General features: G+C 36.3%; 1 protein-coding gene across 6 annotated transcripts in view; it reads right to left on the bottom strand.

The window, feature by feature from the left end:
• LOC107981625 (sodium/hydrogen exchanger 3) overlaps positions 1 to 23187 on the bottom strand; it is a 347213-nt gene that overhangs the window by 41904 nt on the left and 282122 nt on the right. For all 6 annotated transcript variants that reach the window (XM_031932708.2, XM_031932689.2, XM_031932695.2 and 3 more), the window contains one exon: positions 20757 to 20953. In XM_031932708.2, the coding sequence (XP_031788568.1) occupies positions 20757 to 20953 (197 nt within the window). The remainder of the gene's footprint in view (positions 1 to 20756; positions 20954 to 23187) is intronic.

The following is a 23187-nucleotide window of genomic DNA, read 5'->3' as shown; positions in this document are numbered from 1 at the left end:
TCCTCTTTTTTATCAAATATTTATTTAAATGTAATATAAACTGAGTTTTAGGTATGCCATGAGATCTGTACATGGATGAGACTTCAATATTGCTTGTAGTACATTTCAATTAACGTTCTTTTTAAGTTCTATTGTTTTTCATGCAACTTCATATTATTGATTGTGAATAATAAGTGTCATTCAAAATTGACCTATCATTGAGTAAACATCTTTGCACTTTCTCTAAGTTTACTTTATACGTATACAATATTTTGATGTCAGAACTGGTTTCGAAAATACGCCGATTACTTGATTTTCTATATTCTACTGCAATATCACGCAGAGAGAAATAGTGAAAAGCTCATATTTTTAATACAAATCAATGTCAACATAACCATGTCGAACGTAGAGGAACCTTCTACTGCATTAATTGCTGCTGTGACGAAAGCGTTGGCGGATGCTCTGAGGATTGCTATTCCACAAGTTAACACTCCTGTTACAAGCCAGACTGAATCTACTTCTCAAGTTCAACCCAAAGCTCCTCCGTTTAAGTATCGAGAATATCGTTCGTCCGACAAAACGACAGTCAACGATTATTTCAAGAGATTCGAGTGGGCATTACAACTAAGTTAAATTTCGGAAGAAGAATACGGTGAACTCGCTCGAGTATATATGGGCGCAGAACTGAATAATGCTCTAACAATGTTTGTTACTCGTGATACACCAGTATCAACAAATTCGCACTGTTTTAATTGCACATTTCGATGTCAAGAAAAATAAATGTGCAGAAAGTGTTAAGTTCCGACAAATTGTACAGCTACAGAATGAATCCATTGATGATTTCTCACTACGATTAAAGCAAGGGGCTACGTTCTGCGAATACGACACATTTCTCGACAGAATGCTGATTGAACAGTTCCTGCATGGTCTCACCGATCGTGATATGCGCGACGAAATAATCGCCAAGAAACCTACTACATTCAAAGACGCTTACGAAATAGGACATACATTGGAGTCAACTCGTCAAACAACTCCTAATAAGATACATGCGCTATCTTATTCAACGACGCATTTCAAGCCTTAACGGAATGGTAGTGAACAACAAGGTCAGTATGCTTGTTATGGATGCGGAGAACGTCACAAACGCAGTGAGTGTCCATTTCGTACTTCTGAGTGTCATAAGTGCAAAAAACGTGGGCACATAGCAAAAGTTTGCAGACCTTCATCTTCGCTTTCTACTTCTCAAATACAAAATTCTGAAGAGCATGCACAACAAAAAGATACATTGAAATGTTTCAACACTGTCGAAAAAATCCACGTTATTGATAAGTCTTGTGGTAAGAAAATACTTCAAGTGCTCAAAGAAATTCATGAGTTACTCGCAACATCGCCTCAACTGCATCAAGTTTCTAGTGAAACAGCTGGAAAGCTTACTGGACCTTCAGTTAAGGTATATTTTAAACCTGGAACTTCTCCTGTTTATGCTCGTGCTCAAGATATAGCATATGCATTACGCGACAAATATTCTAAAGCAGTTGACGCTAAACTTGCGTCTAGATTTTACAAAAAAGTTGATTTTTCCTAGTGGGCTACACACGTCGTCATTAAAAAAAAAATGGTGATATTCGTATAACTAGAAATTAGAAACCTACGTTGAATCCGCGTATAATAATAGATGAATGTCCTATTCCAAAACCTAGTGACATTTTCAACAAACTAGGAGCCAAAATTTACGCACATCTTGATATTACAGATGCTTATACTCATCTTCCTGCTAACGACGAGTACAGTCATGCTTTAACCCTCAATATTCCTACACATGGGTTGGTTCGTCCTACACGAGCTGTTTACGGTGCAGCTAACGTCCCTGCAGTTTGGCAACGTCGATTAAAAGAAATCTTACAAGGTCTAAAAAACGTTCAAAATTTGTTCGACGACATCATTGTATGGGCTGAAAGTTTCGAAGAATTGTTGATTATTCTAGAAACGTGTTTGATCCGTCTTCTTGAAAATGGTGTTCGTTTTAATCGACGTAAATGTGTTTTCGCTACAAATCCTGTAGAATTTTTGGATCATAAACTAGATACACAAAGCATTCATAAATCTGATTCTCACATCAAGGCAATTCGTAATGCACCTAAACCTTCTACACCTCAAGAATTAGAATTGTTTATTGGTAAAGCTACGTACTACAATTCATTTATTCCTGACTTAGCTACTAAAGCTCGTCATAGCTCGTCAAAGCTTCGCATACGAAGAGCTTAAGGGGGCACACCACCTTTGAAATTAAAATCAAAATTTTTCATTAAAAATTTATAAATACTTATATAAATAAACCAAATTTTTTTTACTCTTCTTAGTTTAAATTTCATAGAAAAAGTTTTATAAGCATATTACTGATTTTTTTATCAATTTTTGATTAATTTTAACATAACTATCATGTAACTTTTTTTCTATGAAATTTAAACCAAATCCCCTCATTCATACCATAACTAATGTACTTTTAAACAATATCCTGGAGTTAGAGCTCATTTGGGCCATTCGTTCCTTTTGAAACTTACGGTCAGTGAATTATGGACTACCTACTATACGTAGGTATTATAGAGGTATATAGAAGGTCTAAAACCATCAAAATAAAGGTAATTATGTCTAAGAATAGTAAACAAAATTTGGTTCATTTTTATAAGTATTTATAAATTTTTAATGAAAAATTTTGATTTTGATTTCAAAGGTGGTGTGCCCCCTTAAAAATATTCTCATTTCTCCTCAAGTTTTAATGCCATACGACCCATCCTTACCTCTCATACTCGCTACTGATGCAAGCAAAGTAGGACTTGGAGCTGTTTTATCACACAAACTTAGCAATTGAATCGAAAGGTCAATTGCTTATGCGAGCCGTACATTAACTGCTATTGAACAACGCTATCCTCAAATCGACAAGGAAGCTTTAGCTATTGTATGGACTTGTCAAAAATTTTTCAATTATTTATAAGCTCGTCATTTTACGCTGTTTACAGATCACAAGTCATTGACACAGATTTTTCATCCTGAAAAATCATTTCCTATTCTTTTTATCAGTCGAATGGCTAATTATGCTGCTTACTTAGCTCTTTTCAATAATGATATTAAGTTCTAGCCAACTAAAGCTAATGCAAATGCAAATTATTGTTTACGTGCTCCACTTCCTTCAACGATTGACACTATTACAGAAATTACAGAACTTGATTCTTTTGACACTTATATTATCAACTAGATTAATCAGTTACCTTTACAAGCAGAGCAGATTGCGAAGGAAACTCGTAAAGATTCTAACCTAGGTAAAATTGTTCAACTACTCGAAGCTGGTCAAGATCTATCTCATCATGGATACGAAGCGCCTAAGTCTTCTTATAGTCTATCTTCAAATTGCTTGATTTTTGAACATCGAGTTGTGATTCCATCGTCTCTTCGTCAAGCAATTTTAAACGACATTCATTTAGCGCATTTGAGCATTGTCAAAATGGAAGGTTTGGCACGATCATTTGTTTACTGGCCAGGAATTGATGTAGATATTGAACTTATTACTAAATCTTGTGCTGAGTGTGCTAAGCATGCTCATGCTCCTCCTAAACTCAACACGCATCATTGGGAATATCCTAAAGGTCCATGGGAACGTATCCATATAGACTACGCTGGACCAGTAGCTAGTAAAATGCTTCTAGTGATTACGGATGCTTATATTAAATGGCTTGACGTCAAGGTCACAAGTTCCAGTACTAGCACTGCTACAATCGATATTCTCGATCAGCTATTCGATACTTATGGTGTACCTAGCATTTTTGTTTCAGATAATGGCCGTCAATTTGTTTCAGATGAGTTTGAAACATTTCTCAATATAAGTGGAGTGAAATATTACAAACTTACTGCTTTTTATCACCCTTCGACAAATGGTCAAGCAGAAAAATGCGTGGGTGTAACAAAAAGAGCCTTACTTAAAATGGATACGACACAAGGTTCTTTGCAGCAGATCTTGAATGAATTCTTGAGATAATATAGAAAAGCTCCTCATTCAACTACTGGACAACCACCTGCTTTATTAATTTTAAAACGAAACATTCGCACACGATTATATCTTGTTCGACCCGAACCTATCTACGAGAAGATTTCTGAGAAACATCAAGCTGATTTTATCGCGTACCGAGAATTTAAACAACTTGCAAACGTTTATTTTCTTTCCGGTAATCCAAAATTAGATAAATGGATTCCAGGATAAATTAATTCTCGTCTAGGAGATCTGCATTATGAAATCAGTTACATGGATAAAAAGTATAAACGACACGTCGATCAAATTCGTGCTTTTAGAAAAAAATCAGAAGAAGTGGAAGAAACAAAAAAGAATCCAGAAAGAGTAACATTTTTTGAAGATAAAATTGGTGATAATTTAACAAATTTCCCACCACAAGCACACGACGTCGTACTCGATTTTACAAAAATAACGTAACTCCAAGATCTATGAGTGCACAACAAGAAGTAAACACACCGCCGATTCGACGATCATCTTGGATACGCAAATCACGAATTATTTACTCTCCACCATTATAATTCGAGAAATCTTTATAAAGGAGGGAGGAAATGTAGTATATTTTAATTAAAGTTCTTTTTAAGTTTTATTGTTTTTCATGCAACTTCATATTATTGATTGTAAATAATAACTGTCATTCAAAATTAACCTATTTTTGAGTAAACATCTTTGCACTTTCTCTAAGTTTACTCTATACATATACAATATTGCTATTATTATTTAAGTTGATTTTTGTATTTACAATTCTAATCCTACCCTGTTGAACAATTTCTGTGCTCTGAACTAAGTTTCTATTAACGAATACTATAAGTCCGTCATTCATATTGATCTTACTATTGTTGTAGTAAGACTCGCATTCATAGTTGCTTCCGATTAGTTAAAAAAATGTATGATTAGCCTGCTTAAATGTTTCAGAAAGAACAACAACAGACGGCTTAACGATCAAACTTTCAAAAAATATTTTTACCTTGTCAAAATTTGCATTCATGCTTCTTACATTTAAGTGTATAATAATATCGTTTTTGTTGCTAATCGCCTTGTTTAGATCGTCAATACCACTGCATGTTTTTTCTTTCTGTATTGACTCCTTTTGAATTATATCTAAATAATCAAAAGTATCCATTTTATGAACTTAAGTTTTACTGCTTTTTAACCTTGAACTTTTCGCTTGAGCAGCTTGTTGTGGCGTTCGAGCCATCTTCAATTGTTGATGTTGTTGCTGCTTGGCTGCCTCACTTCTATCTTGTTTATATTTTGTAGATTTAGGTGGTTCTTGTAATAGCTCTTTTGTTGTGTTGTCCGTGGATGGGTTTTGTGTCTCTGTTGTAATATCACGTTCTCGATACACTTGATTCACCGCTGATAAGGTAGATCAGATTGAGATCTGATAGGATTATCAGTAGAGTCTATGAATATGCTTATTTTTTTTCTTAAGAATGTTGCATTGGTATCGCTGGCAACGTGATTAGTGTCAAGCTTTGTCTTGTATTTGCTATTTGAAAATTCACAATTTAGTCACTTAATGGTGTTGTTTGTGCAGGTACTGGTCTTGAGCTTTTCTGCACACTTGAGGCATGCAGAATTGTTAATGCATTTGTTACCGTTATGCCCAAATCTTCCACAATTGTAACATGGCTTTATATGTATTGAGTCATATACTTTACAGTTCTGGTAGCCAACAAAAATCTTACTTTTGTTCTCCTTGATAATTTTGTTGATGTCAGCAGGAACCTCCATTAGTACTGTAGTCAGGATACTAAGACTGCTTTTGTACATATGTAGTACTTGACCCTTGTTTATAAAACTTCCAAAGTTTCTCATGTTTATATACTCCTCTACCCCCTCAAAGGATTGCTACCTAGTCGTCTGCCCGTTGGGCCGGTAAAGGGGCTCCGCTAGTCGATTGTGCGGCGGATTTCCCCAGACTCGGCGAGAGAGAGTGAATGTTTCTGGCTGTGCCTGATTCCCTGTAAAACGGGCTCTCAAATGTATGTCGATCCCCGTAAAAAGGGCTCTCACTCGAGTACGGTATCCCCCTAAAAAGGGCTCTCCCTTGCTTCGGACTCTCAACAGGCCTTGGGGCGGGACTCATTTAATTCTCCTCGTATCAGGGGGAGGAGAGTAAAAACTGCCTGGCGGACCGACTAGAGGCTAGGAGCAATCCCCCAACCAGGCGAAGGCGGTATTGCCGGTTGGGATACACAACCCATGAACACAGATTTTACACCCCAACACTCACACACTGCCGACCCCATAGCTGACCCTGGGCACGTATGTCCACCGGAGTCACTCGAGGAGGGCTGCCTAACCAGCATGTGCTGGCTGCCCTATCAGCCTCCAAAGATCTCGCCTGACCTAACAGTGCCGGTTAGTGACCGGATAGGGCCATGTTGGGTTAAGTGGGGGGCCCTACTGAGGCACAGGCGTTGGGGTTGGCTTCTCCGGGATGAGTGGCTTCTGGGGGGGGGGGCGTACTGGTCTGGGATGCGGGGGCGGTGCTTGATCCACACATACTAACACACCCGTTAACATAAAAAAAATGAAATGGAAAAGAATGAAACGCGGGAAACAGTTGCAGAAGTGCCAGCAACAAAGGAGCTCCCCAGCTCAAACCAAGTCCTCACGGACGGTATTCTAAATGAACGGGCAGGTGTCGTCAAGACGGCGAATGCCGGTGCAAGTTCCCAGGAGAGTCACCGAGCGGCTGCGAAGTCCGCCCCAGTGGCAAATACCGGTGCCACCTCTGAAACTGAAAATAGTAAGGTAAAGAAAAGAAACGGGCACGCTTATAGGAAGCTAGCCTTGGGGGCGAAGCTGAGGATGAAGCGTCTGGAGGACGCTCCTAGGGGGTCTCAGGTTGAGACTCTTGCGGGCGCGATCAAAAGACAACACTCCGACAGCTCCACCCCAAAGGAGCTCAAGAACAGGTTCATTGGGGACGCTCCAAAAAGCTACAGCTGAGCCGTGGCTACTGACTTAAAGGTGGTCATCGTTCCGGTCAAGTACCCGGAAGAGCGCTTTAACAAGGACCAGGAAAAGAAGGTCCTGGAGGCCTTAGAGGAGGAGATTGTTGACGCCCCAGACGGAGGCTATTTTCCAAGTTTCTTGGTTAATTGGTTCCAAAGGGGTGCACAGATCTTTTACTGCAAGGACCAAAAGGACAAAGAGTGATTACTTAGTAATGCCACTAAATGACCGTGTAAGGAGGGAACCCAACTCAAGGCTATTGGGATGGGAGACATCCAGAAGCTGGTCAGAGCGATGATCTACGCTTCCCGGAGTGCATACTCCGGAGGCCGTAATAAAGCTCTTGAAAAGGCAAAACACCACACTCACATCGGACTGCTGGGTGGTCGCTGAAACCAAAACGGTGACGGTGGGCACCAAGGGGAAAAAGAAGGAGGAGACGGCCATTTGGGTGCTGCTGGAAAGGACTGAGGTCGAGGCACTGAAGGCTCTTGACTTCAGACCTTTCTGTGGAGGCGGCAGGGCACGTGTCGTACCGTTTAAGCAAAAGACAGAGAAAGAGCCGGGACAGACGGAAGTCGAGGTTATGGAAGTCGATCCCGGCCTTACTAAGATAAATATAGAGGTAGATGTGGGTAGCGGTGCTCTCGAACAAGATGGCTGATTAGGGGCAACGCAACAACGTGAACAATATGAATGGGGCCGAATTTGTACCAGACGCCACCATAGAGTTTACGCAGATTAATCTGCACCATTGCAAAAGTGCCTCGGCCGTTCTGGCAAGACGTATGGGAGTGGTGCGTATAGTCATTTGCTTAATCCAAGAACCTTGGATTCACAACGGCAAAATCGCAGGCTTAAACGGAATAGGTACCCTGATCTGCGGCAGTCCTGTTTCGACTAGAACGTGCCTTATTGTTAGGGGCTTCAGGTGGAGACGGTGCGAAAGTACTGCTCAAGGGATCTATGTACGGCGAGGGTAAGCTACAAGGGTACCGAAGGTGAGCAAAAAGTCATTATGATTGCCGCAGCATACTTTCCTTACGAGGAAGCGTGCCCACCAGAGGATATGGTCGCAATAATTAGAGAATGCGAAGCTGAAGGCACCAAGCTTATAATGGGTTGTGATGCAAACGCACATCACACATTTTGGGGCAGCACAGACTGCAATTCTAGAGGAGATATTGGAGTTCTTAGCAGATACGAACATGGACTTTCTCAATACGGGCAGCAGACCCACGTTCCGAAACTCCGTAAGGAAGAAGGTCATAGACATCACCCTGGCCTCCAGGAACATGTGGTCCGAGGTTATGGACTGGAGGGTGTCGGAAGAAGTCTCCATGTCGGATCACCAACACATTGTGTTCAGACTCGGCGGACAAAGTACGTTCGACCAGCTCATAAGGAACCCCAGGTAAACAAACTGGGTAGGTTACAGAGAGGAACACAAGGCCAAGAGAAGTTGCTTCTCTGTCACATACGGGACGGCGAAGGACATCGATCACTGCAGTAGGATCGTAAGGGACATAATAATAAGTTCTTACAAGAACAATCGTGTACTTAGGCTGAGAAGGCCATCAAAGGGCGCTCGCTGGTGGAATAAGTCACTGGAGAAACGCAGAAAGAAAGTAAGGCAGCTATACAACCGGTCCAAGCACAGGAAGAGCGACAAGGACGAACGGGCGTATAGTGCGGAGCAAAAGGAATATAAGAAGGAGATCGAAAAAGCCGGGGTGGAGGGTTGGAAGTGACACTGCACAAGCCGAACCACGTTATCAGGCACGGCCAGGCTGTGCAGTGTCCTGCAAAATCCGAAGAAGCCAATGACAGACTCGATCGGACTAGCAACAGGGGACTGGGCAAAGGATGGACAGAAGGCCGTAGAGGGATAAATGAAAACCCACTTTTCAAACTTCAGAGAAGGGTCAGAGGCGATTCAGCTGATAGCCCGCAGAGAGGACTGGAGACTGGCGAGACGGGTAAAAGACAAGGCAAGGATTAGGTAAGCCATAGGGACGTTAGAGCCCTACAAGGCGGCAGGTCCGGACGGCATTTTCGCGGCGCTGCTGTAGCAAAGCATGGGCGTATTAGTTCCAGCTTTACAAAAATCGTACTGAGCCTGTCTGGCACTGGGATATGTGCCGGAAGAATGGGGGCAGGCGAGGGTGGCTTTCCTGCCGAACCCAGGTAAGACACATCACGCGTTTGCAAAGGACTTCAGGCCAATCAGCATGACCTCGTTTTTACTCAAAACCCTGGAAAGGCTGGTTGACAGATATATTAAGGAGTCATCACTAGTAGAAGCACCGCTGTACAGCAAACAGCATGCCTACCAGACAGGAAAGTCAGTGGATACAGCGTTGATGGACGCTGTCAGCTTTATTTAAAAGGGCATGAAAAACAAGGGTTTGGTATTGGTGACTTTTCTAGACATCAAAAGAGCTTTCAATCACACGACCGGCGAGGCAATTTCAGCAGGTATGGAGGAGCAATACCAGCAACTGTCGCCAGGTAATTCAGCGTTATGCTGAGGACCAGGACGATAGTGGCTGCCTGGGGAGCGTACTCTTGCAAAGGAGTGGTGAGGAAGGGATGCCCACAAGGAGGGGTACTGTCACCGACACTATGGTGCCTGGTGGTGGACGGCTTGCTCTTCATCCTGAACGAGGCTAGTATAAACGCACAGGCATATGCAGACGATATCGTCATCCTGATTAGGGGGACGACGGGGACGTGCTAGCAGGTCTAATGCAGTTCGCACTGGTCCTGGTGGAGAACTAGTGTAATAAATTAAAACTGGGGGTTAACCCTAACAAAGTCAGTGTTATGCTGTGTACAAACAGGTATAAAACCAAGCTGATGGAAGGGCTCCAACTCTATGGAGTTCCTCTGAAATTGGTAAAGGAGGTCGAATACCTGGGAGTCACACTCGACGCCAGACTCAACTGGATCAAAGATAAATGCGAGAAAGCGATAGGCACTTTCTGGGCCTGCAGGTTTTTTGGCAATACCTGGGGTCTAGAACCGGATAAAGTGAGATGGCTATATGACGCTATCATAAAACCAAGACTCACCCATGAGGCACCGGTATGGGGCCACAAGTGTGAGTTGATCACTCACACAAGGGCACTACACAGGGTGCAAAGATTGGTCATGGGAGGAATCATGAGATCCATGCGAACAACACCTACTGCGCTATGGAAAGACTGTTGGAACTCCCTCGAATAGGCAAGGTAATAAGGGCAAATGCGTGCAGGACGTTCTGCAGAATAGCAGAATCAACGAACTGTTCAGATTTTAAGAATGCGGCACTTCTAAAGAGGTTGTGACAGAATGGCGGAAAGAATTTATTTGTCTAAACCGTTCTCGATCATAATCCCAGAAAGGGAAGAATGGAAGACGGGTTTACATGAACTCCTCAAAAAGGAATAGGAGGAGGTGCCTGGGTAAAAAGAGACACACAAGAAATTGTGTGCTTGCTCGACCACTATGTTACGGTGTTCCAGGCAGAAATCAGAGCCATTACAGAAGCTGCTAAACGGCTGTTGGAGGACAGAATAAAGAACTGTAAGCTTCTGCTCGGATAGCAGGGCAGCTCTCATGGCGCTGGACAGTATCAGTATCTCCTTAAAAGAGGTACTAAGGTGCAGACAGGCGCTGGAATCACTGGCAGAACACAACACAGTGAGACTGGTGTGGGTACCGGGACACTCCGGTGTGGTAGGTAACGAAAAGGTGGACAGATTAGCGCGTAGGGGCGCGGACGGCATTCGTGCAAGAAGGTGCGTAGTCGCTGTCCCAACCTGCGAGGTTAATAGTGCAATTAAAGACTAGCTTAACACGCAACTGAGCGACAAATGGACTAATGCCGATAAGCAAAGGCAGGCTAGGGCTCTGATGGGTAGCAGCCCACCTGAGGGGTGGCTGATGACCATTAGGGGCCTAAGCAGAAATAGGTTAAGGCTGGCTGTTGGCTCGCTGACGGGACATTAAAGGGTAGGATACCACCTGTGGAACCTGAGACTAAGGGACTCCGGGAACTGCTGTGTAAATGCCTAGCTTTTGCATGGACAAGACAGAGGGTGTGGGGGGTTGCCATGTTGGGGTTAGAGGAGCTAAGGTTAAAAAGCTTGCATCAATTTGCCGAAGCTATAAACAAGGTTTTATAAAGTAACTACTAATGGTAAAGGAGGCACAACACAATGGGCTTCGCCTGAGTGCTCGACCGACACGTCTTCGTACAGGGGCCAGCGCAGTTCACCTCTACCCAATATGACTATGACTATGACTATCCTACTCTATGTCCTCCATTTCCATGTTACTATAGTTATCAATTTCGACAATTTTAATTTTAGGATTTTTCAACGTGTCTTTCCTAACCTCACATATACCTTCGAGGTTATGTTTTAATACAGATTCAGTTAGCATATTACTTCACTATTTAAGCAATTGATAATTAGTTCTTCTTTTTTGTTTACGTATAAGTTTTTTGTTTGAATTTTCTTTTCAGTAACTAAGCACTCAATAACTTTCTTTTTAACATTTACAGCTTTATTGCTCACATTTTTCACAGTTATCTTCGCACTTTCTTTTGCAGTAGTTTAGGGAAGCTTGTAACTTCTGCATATGAAAAACTAACCACGGCACTTTCATTTAGCTTATTTAGTACTTTTTCTTTAAGTAACGAGTTTTTTTCCTGCAATTCACTGACTAGCTATTTCAAAAGTAAGTTTTCATTTTTTATTAGCTTATACTTTTCTTCAATATTGATGTCGAGTTCCTCCGTTTTTATTGTTGAAGTTTCATGTAATAATTCTCTCCTTACTTCTTCTGTTTTACTTAGTTTTATTTGAGCAATCAGGAATCTTGTTGCTTCGTTTAAACTTTCCTTATCTATCTTTGAGGTTAAGTTTCTGTCGCTGTGTTCTGGACACACTATTAAGTTTCCACTTATAATTTTTATGTCAGTTGTTTTTTGTGCCAAACGAAAATAACATCCGCTCTCATCCACTTCGCGCGTCGCCTACTCGCTTAAGATATAAGATAAGCCAAACAAAAATTTTATAATTCTAGAAATATTAATACTCATATAAGTATAGAGTTAATAAAATTATGTAAACCGGCAGCAAGAAAAGGGGAAACGAGATACCTGGACTCGAGAGGACTCGTACCGCTTCGCTTGCCCAAGGGAGTAAAATCGATGTATGTGACAAAAAATAAATGAAGAAAAGGGCACTAGCCCACCAAAAAAAACGAATCAGAATTATCTAATTAACATAGAAAATCGCTAAAACTGAAATCAAAATAACGAGGACAAGCAACATGAGAAAGGATTTGGGCGGACGAAAATAAAAATAAGATAAATTGGGAAATGCTTTTTAGAGTACAGTTTATTTAAGCCACACAAAAACAAAAAAACACACACATGAATACATAGGAAACAAACTAGTAAAAACTAAAACACTCCAATACATAATACAAATACAATAAGTAAACAGAACAAAACAGCGAGGAACGCGCGCATCACACTCGGCGCGCCGTTACGCACAAAAGAAATCTCTAAAAAGGGAATCCGTCGGCGTTCATTGATGAACCAGGAGGGAGTGAAAAAAGTTATTTACTCAATGTTTTAATAGATTACTTCAAAATTAGATAATACATCATTTTTATGTATTGCTTAGACCGATATTGCAGCGAACTTCAGTAATGAAAGAACAGTACATACAACATTTAAATTACCACTGAATATTAATGATTGTACAACATGTAATGTAAATCCTAATTCTATCAATTGAAGAAAACTAAAAGAAGTACAAATTATAATATGGGATAAAATATCAATGATATCGAAATTTGTTTTTGAAGCAATTGATCGTTTATTTTAAGATTTATGTGACGTAAAAGTAATGTTTGTTGGTAATTCTGCTTGTTTTAGGAGATTTTAGACAAATATTATTAGTAGTTCGACACTGTGGTCGGATTGAAGTTATCGAAAATTCAGTACAGTGAAGCTACTTATGGACGAATTTTAGACGCATAATATTGAATTAAAACCTTTAAGGCTTAATTTTTAAGGCTTAAACTTTTTATGGTCAATCATTTTTTTTTTTAAAGCAAACGTAAAATCTAAGGAAGTGTGACGTAGGACTCGTAGCTTGGAGAACGGAAGAAAATTTGTTTCACTTTAATATAATGTAAGATTTTTGTCCAAGCCATTGATAAAATATTTTTTCTATTGATAGATAATAATATATTACTAGCGCAAGTTACCTCACTCCTAACGTCGCTCGGTTAAAATATATATTGCAATAGTGATAAAATTCAAGTTTTGTTAAGATCTTTTTTCCTAATGTCAAGATTTAAAACACGGAAATTACGCATTAATTTATAATGGAAGGTAAAATTTTAAAAGTGGAAATATTGAAAAACTATGACAGTCGAAAATAGTATATTGTGTACCAAGGGCGTAAAGTGGGCTTTTTTAGGCTGAGTGTGGAGTTTGCAGTACGAGTTAAGGCGAGTTAGCCCGAAGGCGAGGGCGTTGCACTGATTTTTGCGTTTCAAATTGCACTTGTTGAATCTATTGCGAGTTTAGAAGATTTGCCAAAGAATTGAGTAGCGGGCGCAAATAGTATATTTCGATACAAGTGCGCAAATAATACAAGGCTCGCTTACTCCGTGCACATGTATCGAACCATATTATTTAACACGACGTGCGCGAAAAACGTGGTTTTCACGGAGCTCGTTTTTGTGTAGCGTATGCGAAACGACGTTTCCATAACAACAAAACTGGTGTTTCGCGCACGAAAAACGAGCCCAAGAAACCGCGTTCCGCGCACGGAGTGTTAAAAAGTACTGTGCGCCCGATGCTGCATTTTTTCGCCTGCCAGAAAACCATACTTTTGTCCCTTATTTTAGGTCAAAAAAACGCAAAAATCGTGCATGTGCTACAAAAAATAAATTTTCAATTCTAAATTTGAAACAAAAATACTCTAAACTATTGTTATTGTATATTTCCTAATATTTCAATTAAACATTTTCGTTTTAGGAATTGTTTAATCTCAGTTTTTTAATTTTTGCTTTTCATGCTTTAATTTGTCAAATTTTAATTTTTTAAATTTTTGCCGCAAGTTTAATTAATTATTGAATTACTGATAATCATGAAAATGAAGACGCTAAAATTTTAGTAAACAAATAGAAAAATATGATTAATGAAAATAAAAATTTTAAATAGATTATTTGCTGTTGTACGACAATTTATGATACATTTATAATACTACAGATGTACTTTATTAAAAGGAATTATAAATTATTCTAATTCTAAAAGTCAATTAAATTAGAACCATATACTTGAATTCAACAACATTTTCAAAATTGTACTCGATTTTTGATAAGCAATTTGCAGTGAATTTTCAACGATTATCCAATATTCAACCTATTGGTAGATATAAAGAATATATCAAATTTTTCTGGTTCGAGTTCAAACAGACACTGTATTTGTTTGTGGTACAAAGAGAATGTAATATGAATTTTTGATAGTATTAACAAGAAATGTCTTGATAATGATCATACAATTTTATTGATAGGTTTTTTCAAAATAAAGATAATTAACGCATATCTTTTGAACAAGTACAGTATCAGACTAATTATTATGATTGTGGTGTTTTTGCTACAGCATTTGCAGTCGCTATTGTATTTAATATTTGCCCGTGCAATGTTCAATTTAATATTTGTAAAATGCGAGAACATTTTATTAGAAGGTATGATACATTAACTTTATCATTTTTTCCAATATCAGAAGATTATAAGTATAAAATTTATTTTTAAACAATTGCTAGAATTTCAATTATAAGAAACGCTACTCACGCAATAAAATTTGCTAAATTCAAATTTATATTGAGGAACTTGAGGTATTATATAAAGCAATCATTAATTAACTCTTTTAGAAACCGACACAACGATAAAGTAACTGCTAAAAATCAATCAAATAATAATATATTGTATATTTATCAATTCAAAATTGCAAAAACTGCTAAAACAAAAATTTAATTAAAACAGTAGAGTATTTATAATACCTTATCGATATTAGATCAATAGATAATTGATTTGTTTTGTTGATTAGAATTGTACGTAATTTCAAATATTTTGATATTTCAACACTAAAATATGTATATATGTATATATGTATATATTTATGTACAAGAAAGGCTTCAACATTATTTAAGGTTTATGAATGATACTTTTCAAATTTTTCTCAATTAACTCCTTAGGAGTACTTCAGCAAATATACATAATTTTGGTCACTTCCTGTTTATTTTTGGTATATTTCCGGTTTATTGCCGGTTATTTCCGGTCACTTCCGGGTCATTTTGTATTTTTATCGATTATTCTGGTTCACTTCCGATCGACTTCCGGTCGACTTCCAGTCAATGTCTGGTTTACCCCGACCCTTGAGGAGGCGTAGTTTTGGGGATAAAGTGAACTTAAAGCCGGAGACTACCAGACACATTTTAATATAATAAAGGATTTTTTAATACATTAATTTTTTTTTACTTTTCGTCGGCTTTCGGTTTACTATTGATTAATTTTTGATTCATCCTTCAGATGTAGTTGAGCAAATATAACGCATTCCGGCCACTTCCTGTCCATTTTCGGTATATTTATGGTTCATTTATGGTTATTTTAGGTCCTTCTAACAAGGAAAGGTACCCAACCCGAACTCACCGATTTTGATGATTTTCATATATGTTGTAGAACAGAAAAAAATAAGAGACACGTATTTTTTTTATCGGCTAATTTTCACTTTTAAGGGGTAAAAACCTCCCCTAAAGTTAACCCCCAAAAAGCGTTTTTTTTAAATATCTCGGCTTAAAATTAATATTTTTCAATGAAACAAATTGGAGGTTATTTCTTACAAAAAGAGCAAGTATTTCATGGTGATTTGAAGAGTAAGGGTAGCATCCCCTATTTTTTAGGGGTTGAAAACATATATTTTTTGGCATAATTTTATAATAAAAATGTTTAAACCGACTAAAAAAAATTGGAAAAAATGTTTAAACATCCTTAATAACAAAATTTAGTTGACGTCTTTCGGTGTTTTCATAAATATTACCCCTAAGGGGGTAAACCACCCCTAACACAAAATAACTGTAAATATGTAATTCAATACATAATATTTCGTAGAAAGTTTGTATATAGAGGTTTTCGAGGTCGCTGATTACAAATCTGTTATCAGATTTTGAAAATTCAAAATGGCGGATCCAATATGGTGGACGGAAATATCGAAAAAAAATTTTAACTTTCAAAAAAACTTGTTTACAAATGTGTGATCTTTGTAGCCTGTACATGTGAACTAAAGAGCCTTAAACCCTAAACCCCTAAAGAACAAATAGGCTAAATGGTTGTGCATTTTAACCAAACGACTCCAAACCCCTAACCTCCAGACAAGCCGAAGGCCTATGCTTTACCGTAGACACGAGTATAGACATATTACCGATATTTTATTCTATCATTTTGTATGTAACAAATAACGTCTCGTTTTATGTTTCAATCAAAGATTATTTATTTTTCTGCTTTTATAAATTAGCATAATTTCAAAAGTAATTTCATAAATTATAAAGTATTTCATAAATTGCATAATTATATAATTTTATAAATTCAAAAAGTCCACACTTTTTTGCAAATGAAAAAACATAGGTTAATAAAATTAGTTTATCAAACTCTTTTGCGTTTTGTAATAAAATTTAATGTTGTCAAACTTGGGAGTTTTTCATTGTTACAATTATTTCGTAAGCCAAACGTTTTTTAGATGAATTCTCGAAGTAATGATTATTGTATCTATAGTAAAATATTTACAGTCTGGAATTCCATAATAATACTATTTGATACGATTTAATGAATTTATCAAAAAATCTAAATTTAATAATAAATATTATTCTAATTATTATTATTATTTTTCATTATCATTGCTATTATCAGTATTACTGTTATTATTGCTATTGCAATTATGCTTATTCTTCTTCTTCTTATTATTATTATTATATTACTATGATAATTTTTGTTATTGGTAAAAATACATAAAAGAATATTAATACTCGAACTTCATTTGCAATTAAAGAACACGTTGTTATTGAAAGGGAATTTTATATGCATTCATTAGTTTAATGAATGTTATCGTACATTCAATGATAATTCCACAGATAAATGTCTTTCACTCATAAAAGTTGTTGACAATATGTGCGAATCAGTATGTTCTTTTTTTAGATTGTTTTCATCGAGTGTTTACCTCAGCTGCCTGTGTTATTTTTTAGGCAGTGAGTGAGTTTTGTGGGTATTCTAGTTCGATGCCGGAAAGTACGAATAGTACGTCTTTTTGTTTGTCAGTGGTATCATACAGTTGTAGAAAATTTTCTTTAGTTTTATATAGATTTACATTATTCAATTTCAAAGTGAATAAAAGTTGAATAAAACCAAAAATAGAGTTTTCCGAACATCACAAAGTGGAACGAGAATTCTTCTCCAATGCATAAATTAATGATTTGATTCAATTTACATTCACTCGTTTTATTCTGGTAGAAATGTAGCAGTCGTGCCTTACATGCAAAAACACAGCTTGTATAAATTTTACCGCTTGTTTTCATTTTAGATTGAAAAATGAAAATTAATCCGTTAAACGTTCTAAACTTATTATTAGCATACTTTCAAGCGTTAAACATACCAGATAGTGTCACGAATTATCACGAAACAGAGTTGGCCGAAAAAATAAAAGAAATTTTAATAGATGCAACACATGATTTCAACGATGTAGAAATGATTACTGATGACTCTTTGGATTTTCAAGAAGAGTATAAAGACCATAATGTGGAAATAATTGAAGATGAAGTGCAACATCATTTTCCTGATCCGGATATAGCACCAACAAATCAATGTATAGCAGATAATGAAGAACTAGATTTTGAATACAAAAAAAGAGCTGTAGAATTTTGGAGAAGTAGCAAAACGAAGCAAAATTTAAGTCTCAAAACAGTGCAAAACAGATTCAAAAAAGTATCATCTATTAGTCAGCTACGTCGTTGGGCTCATTCAATTAATAAAGGTGGCACGTATAGAGAAAAAGTAGCACAAATTTGTCAGTATACCCTGGATAATTTTCAAGCAGCTCTCGACAGTGGTTCAATTATCCATGATGAAGATATAATTCGATGGGCCTTACAAGCTAAAAAAGAAATTGGTTTTGATGATATTAGATTCAAAGCTTCTAAACATTGGTTACTCAAATTTAAGCAAGCACACCGTATAGTTTCTAGGAAAATAAATAAGTTCATAACAAGAAAAACACTAGAAAGTAGTGCAGAACTTACGGCTAAAGCTGAAGCATTTATCGATGACGTTAAATCGTGTATACCAAGGATTGGACTCGAAAATTTGTATAATACAGATCAGAGCGGATTTCAGCTAGAAATGCATTCTGGAAGAACATTAGCAGTAGAAGGAGAAAAGCAAGTGCAATGTCTGGTACAGTCAATTTCAGCAACAACGCATAGTTATACTATACAGCCACTAATATCAGCTACTGGACAACTGTTGTCACCGCTATTTCTTGTTTTAAAGGAACCAAGTGGCAAGTTTGGCCCTATTGTAGAACAAAACATATTTAGACCAGAAAACGTGTACGTGGAAGCATCCAAATCTGGAAAATTAACAACAAGTAAGGGAACTAATAACAATTTTTACATTGTAATATCGTTGATCAGTTAATTAGTAAGTCGTTTAATTGCAGATCACTTCAAAATCTGGTTGGAAAAAATATTTTATCCCTATGTAGGCAATCACTCAATACTATTACTTGATTCTTGGAGTGGTCATTGTGACAAAGTTATAGAAGAAACAATGCCATAAAATAAAATTATTAACATAAAAAAATTCCAACTGGAACCACAGGAAAAATACAACCACTTGATGTCTATGGATTCCGTATTTGGAAAAACTTTGTCCGAACATTTTCTGATAATGTAATGTTAATGGATCATGATATGAATTTACATGTGAGAAATAATATAATTAAACTTCAATCATTGGTTCACAACCAACTGTCTTCACCGAGATATATAGATTTGTTTAAATATTCCTGGTATAAAAGCGGTTACGTCAATGAAAAACCAGATAAATTTGATAATCCTATAGATTTCAGTTTTGGAAAGTCTTGTGCAACACATTGTGAAATAGAAGGGTGCACAAACATTGCAATTGTACGATGTGGTTGGTGCAAAAAAACATTGTGCTTTAAACACTTTTATGAGGACTACCATTCTTGTAAAAACATCGTAAAATAATATATTTTATGCTCAATACAAAAAATGCACTATGGCAAAAGATAAAAGATTGTAGATTATTATTATACTCTAATATTATAAACAAAAATACATTATAAGTTGAATTTACAATAAAGGAATTTCAATAACATTCTGATAACAATTTCTACGGAAATTATAAAAAATATAAAACTGCTTCACACACAGAATTTTCTTGTTTACAAATTTAGGAATTTGAGGTGGTTTGGTTAAAAAGCACAACCATTTAGCCTATTTGTTCTTTAGGGGTTTAGGGTTTAAGGCTCTTTAGTTCACATGTACAGGCTACAAAGATAACACATTTATAACAAGTTTTTATGAAAGTTAAAATTTTTTTTCGACATTTTTGTCCACCACATTGGTTCCGCCATTTTGAATTTTCAAAATCTGATATCAGATTTGCAAAGAGCGATCTCGAAAACCCTTATATACAAACCTTCTACAAAATATTATGGATTGAAGTATACTTATAGTTATTTTGTGTTAGGGGTGGTTTACCCCCTAAAGGGTAGTATCTATGAAAAAATCGAAAAACTTAATTTGTTTATTATAGATGTTTACAAATTTTTTCCAATTTTTTTAGTCGTTTAAAACTTTTTTATTATATAAAATTTTTTTTCGATATTTCCGTCCTATTGGTTCCGCCATTTTGAATTTTCAAAATCTGATAACAGATTTGTAATCAGCGACCTCGAAAACCTCTATATACAAACTTTCTACGAAATATTATGTATTGAATTACATATTTACAGTTATTTTGTGTTAGGGGTGGTTTACCCCCTAGGGGTAATATTTATGAAAACACCGAAAGACGTCAACTAAATTTTGTTATTAAGGATGTTTAAACATTTTTTTCAATTTTTTTAGTCGGTTTAAATATTTTTATTATAAAATTATGCCAAAAAATATATGTTTTCAACCCCTAAAAAATAGGGGATGCTACTCTTACTCTTCAAATCACCATGAAATACTTGCTCTTTTTGTAAGAAATAACCTCCAATTTGTTTCATTAAAAAATATTAATTTGAAGCCGAGATATTTAAAAAAAAACGCTTTTTGGGGGTTAACTTTAGGGGAGGTTTTTACCCCTTAAAAGTGAAAATTAGCCGATAAAAAAAAATACGTGTCTCTTATTTTTTTATGTTCTACAACATATATGAAAATCATCAAAATCGGTGAGTTCGGGTTGGGTACCTTTCCTTGTAAGTCATTTTGTATTTTCTCGAATTACTCCTGGTCAATTTTCGGTTCACTTCTGATCGACTTCCGATCATCTTTGGGTTTACCACAACCATTTAGAAAGGTTAGTTTTGGAAAGAAAGTGAACTAATAGCCAGAGACTATCAATGACCAGACACATTTTAATTTAATAGAGGAAAAGTATTGTTCTGAATACTTACTACTGTTACTGCATCATTAAGTAAACTTTCTCCAAATACTACAATATACAATATTTCGTTCACATGAATTTCTTCAAAAACTGCTAGAACTGCGACAGGATCTACGGCACTTATAAGAGCTGCAAAAAGGAGCATATCAAGTATTGGAGTTTCGCAAGAGAAAAAGCCACTTCTTCCTATTAACCACAACGTAAAACCTGCGAATAAAAAATAGAATTTTTCGAATAATACAAATTATGTCTGTACATAAATGAAATATCAGCATTTGTCTTGAATAATTAGATAAATAGATGGTAAAATGCATTATAATTACAATAAAATAATTACATTTATTTGTATTATTTTTACAATCTTTGAGCACATCTGACTTTACGAGCATTTTTCTTAATGTATGTACCCAAAATGCATGTTGAGTAAATTTGAAGGACTAATCTAAAACTTTAAAGATATGTGTTAGTATTACATAATTTTTGTGTTTTGTGACCTATCAAACGGGCTAAAGTAAGAAGTGGAACTCAGGGTGAAAATTGAATCAAATGTCTTTCTAAATTCAAACAGTAGCAAGAAGATGCGTAACTGTTTGTCTTTGTTGGTACCAATCCTGCGTGTTTTCTGTCAATTCGAGTACCGCTGTCTGCATCGAATTATATAGACGTTTTTATTGTTTACTAAGGCATCGAAAACTCCATGTTGAATGATTTTTCCTCGCGCTTGATTGGTTCGTTCGTTCAGTCTAATGCCTCGTGGGGCATGTTTGTGTCATCTTTTTAAAACTTCTCCATCCATGGAAAGTAACCTTTCTGTCTCGGTTTAAATTTTTGCTTTTCCCAGGAGAAAGCTTTGTAATAGTAAAAATTTTGATATCAAAGATTTTAATAGATTTCGATGTTTTTAAAATGTTCTTGGGTCAGGAAAATTGGTTTTTGAAAAATTTATATCTGTATGTATATATGTATGTATGCAAACTCAATATTAGTTAATTCTCGTGGAACGTTTCAAATTGAATGGCAACAGCGCTTGAGAGAGAGAGAGAGAGATTAAAAAAATCGCTTTATATTTTTTTAATTAAAATACTGGGAGAAATGTTATTAAATTAATAAAAAAAACGATAAAAAATAAATAATGATTTTTTATTTATTTTATTTTATGACTTTACATTTATGACATTCTTTACAGAATTTGAAGATTATATCTATATCAGATGGTGTGATTCAGCAATATAGTAGATACGTATGGTCAAACTCGGACCTCATGTCACTGCATTCGTAGACTTTATCAGTTTTTTGCGTCTACAATATCAAGAACAACTGCTTTCTACAATATCAAGAATGAAAAAAATCTATTATACATAATAAAAAAGAAGCAATCAACATGAAAAAACTCATATACTTACAGATGCTGTGATATATGAGCTGGCTTGTTGGTGAGTAGTGACAAGATAATGCGAAAAGTTATAGTACTCTGCTTACACCAGAACATAAGTTATAAATAATCTCTGATGCCTTGCTACGATAAGAAACTTGAAGCTGAAAGAGAAGATTTTTATAACAGTTTATAACAAGTAGGAATTTGTGTATCTTGGATACTTTTACATGCTTTTTGGTTGATTATTAATGGTCTGGAATTATTATCGTCCCAGTCGAGCAAATGCTGTATCTGCTTTGGTTTGACTAGGACAATAGTAATTCCATACTACTATTAATAATTAACCAAATAGCTTGTAAAAGTAGGCACAGCAAGACAAGAGAAACTATTCGAAACTGATGAGTTGCAAAACAGTTGTGCAGTGAAAAAGTATCAGTATTTTCTTCTTGTTTGTGATCTGACTTCCTGTCTCCGCGAGGTTTCTTTTTTCTCTCACTAGCACCAAAACTTAATATAGCAGTACTGTGCTTTTGGTATGGTACTCGTATAATGTCTTAATTTTTCCGGATTTTCAGAGTTATTTGTTTGGGCGGAATTTCCACTACTAACTGTTAAAACTATATAAATTTATATTTTAACAAGATTGTACAAATACTTAATGGATACAGTTTGAAAAAGATCTATTTGTGCAAAATTGTAAAATTTACCTGCAATTACTTTTAGCTAATACAGATTCATTTGAAAATGCATGTAAGAAACTTGCAAGATCAGATTCGAGTATCGGATCTGTCAAATCTTCCAAGTACAAGCCTCTGTTTATTTAAAATCGCTCTAAATATATACTACGTATGTTTGGTGAAAGAATCTTCTGTAAAATCAGCCATTGAATCATTTGCTTGTATTGGTTGATGCGGAAGCAGTTAAGTACTCAACTCTTCAATCTTGTTATCAATATCGATTGAAGAAGCTTGTGTCTGAACACATGCATTTTTCGTGTTCTCCGAATTATCAGAATCTTTTGTTTCAGAAAAACTGGAGTTTATAATAGAATCATCTACAGCTGAAT

This window comes from Nasonia vitripennis (assembly GCF_009193385.2).
Source record: "Nasonia vitripennis strain AsymCx chromosome 1 unlocalized genomic scaffold, Nvit_psr_1.1 chr1_random0007, whole genome shotgun sequence".
NCBI lineage: Eukaryota > Metazoa > Arthropoda > Insecta > Hymenoptera > Pteromalidae > Nasonia > Nasonia vitripennis.
This window is presented reverse-complemented; position numbering and strand designations above follow the sequence as displayed.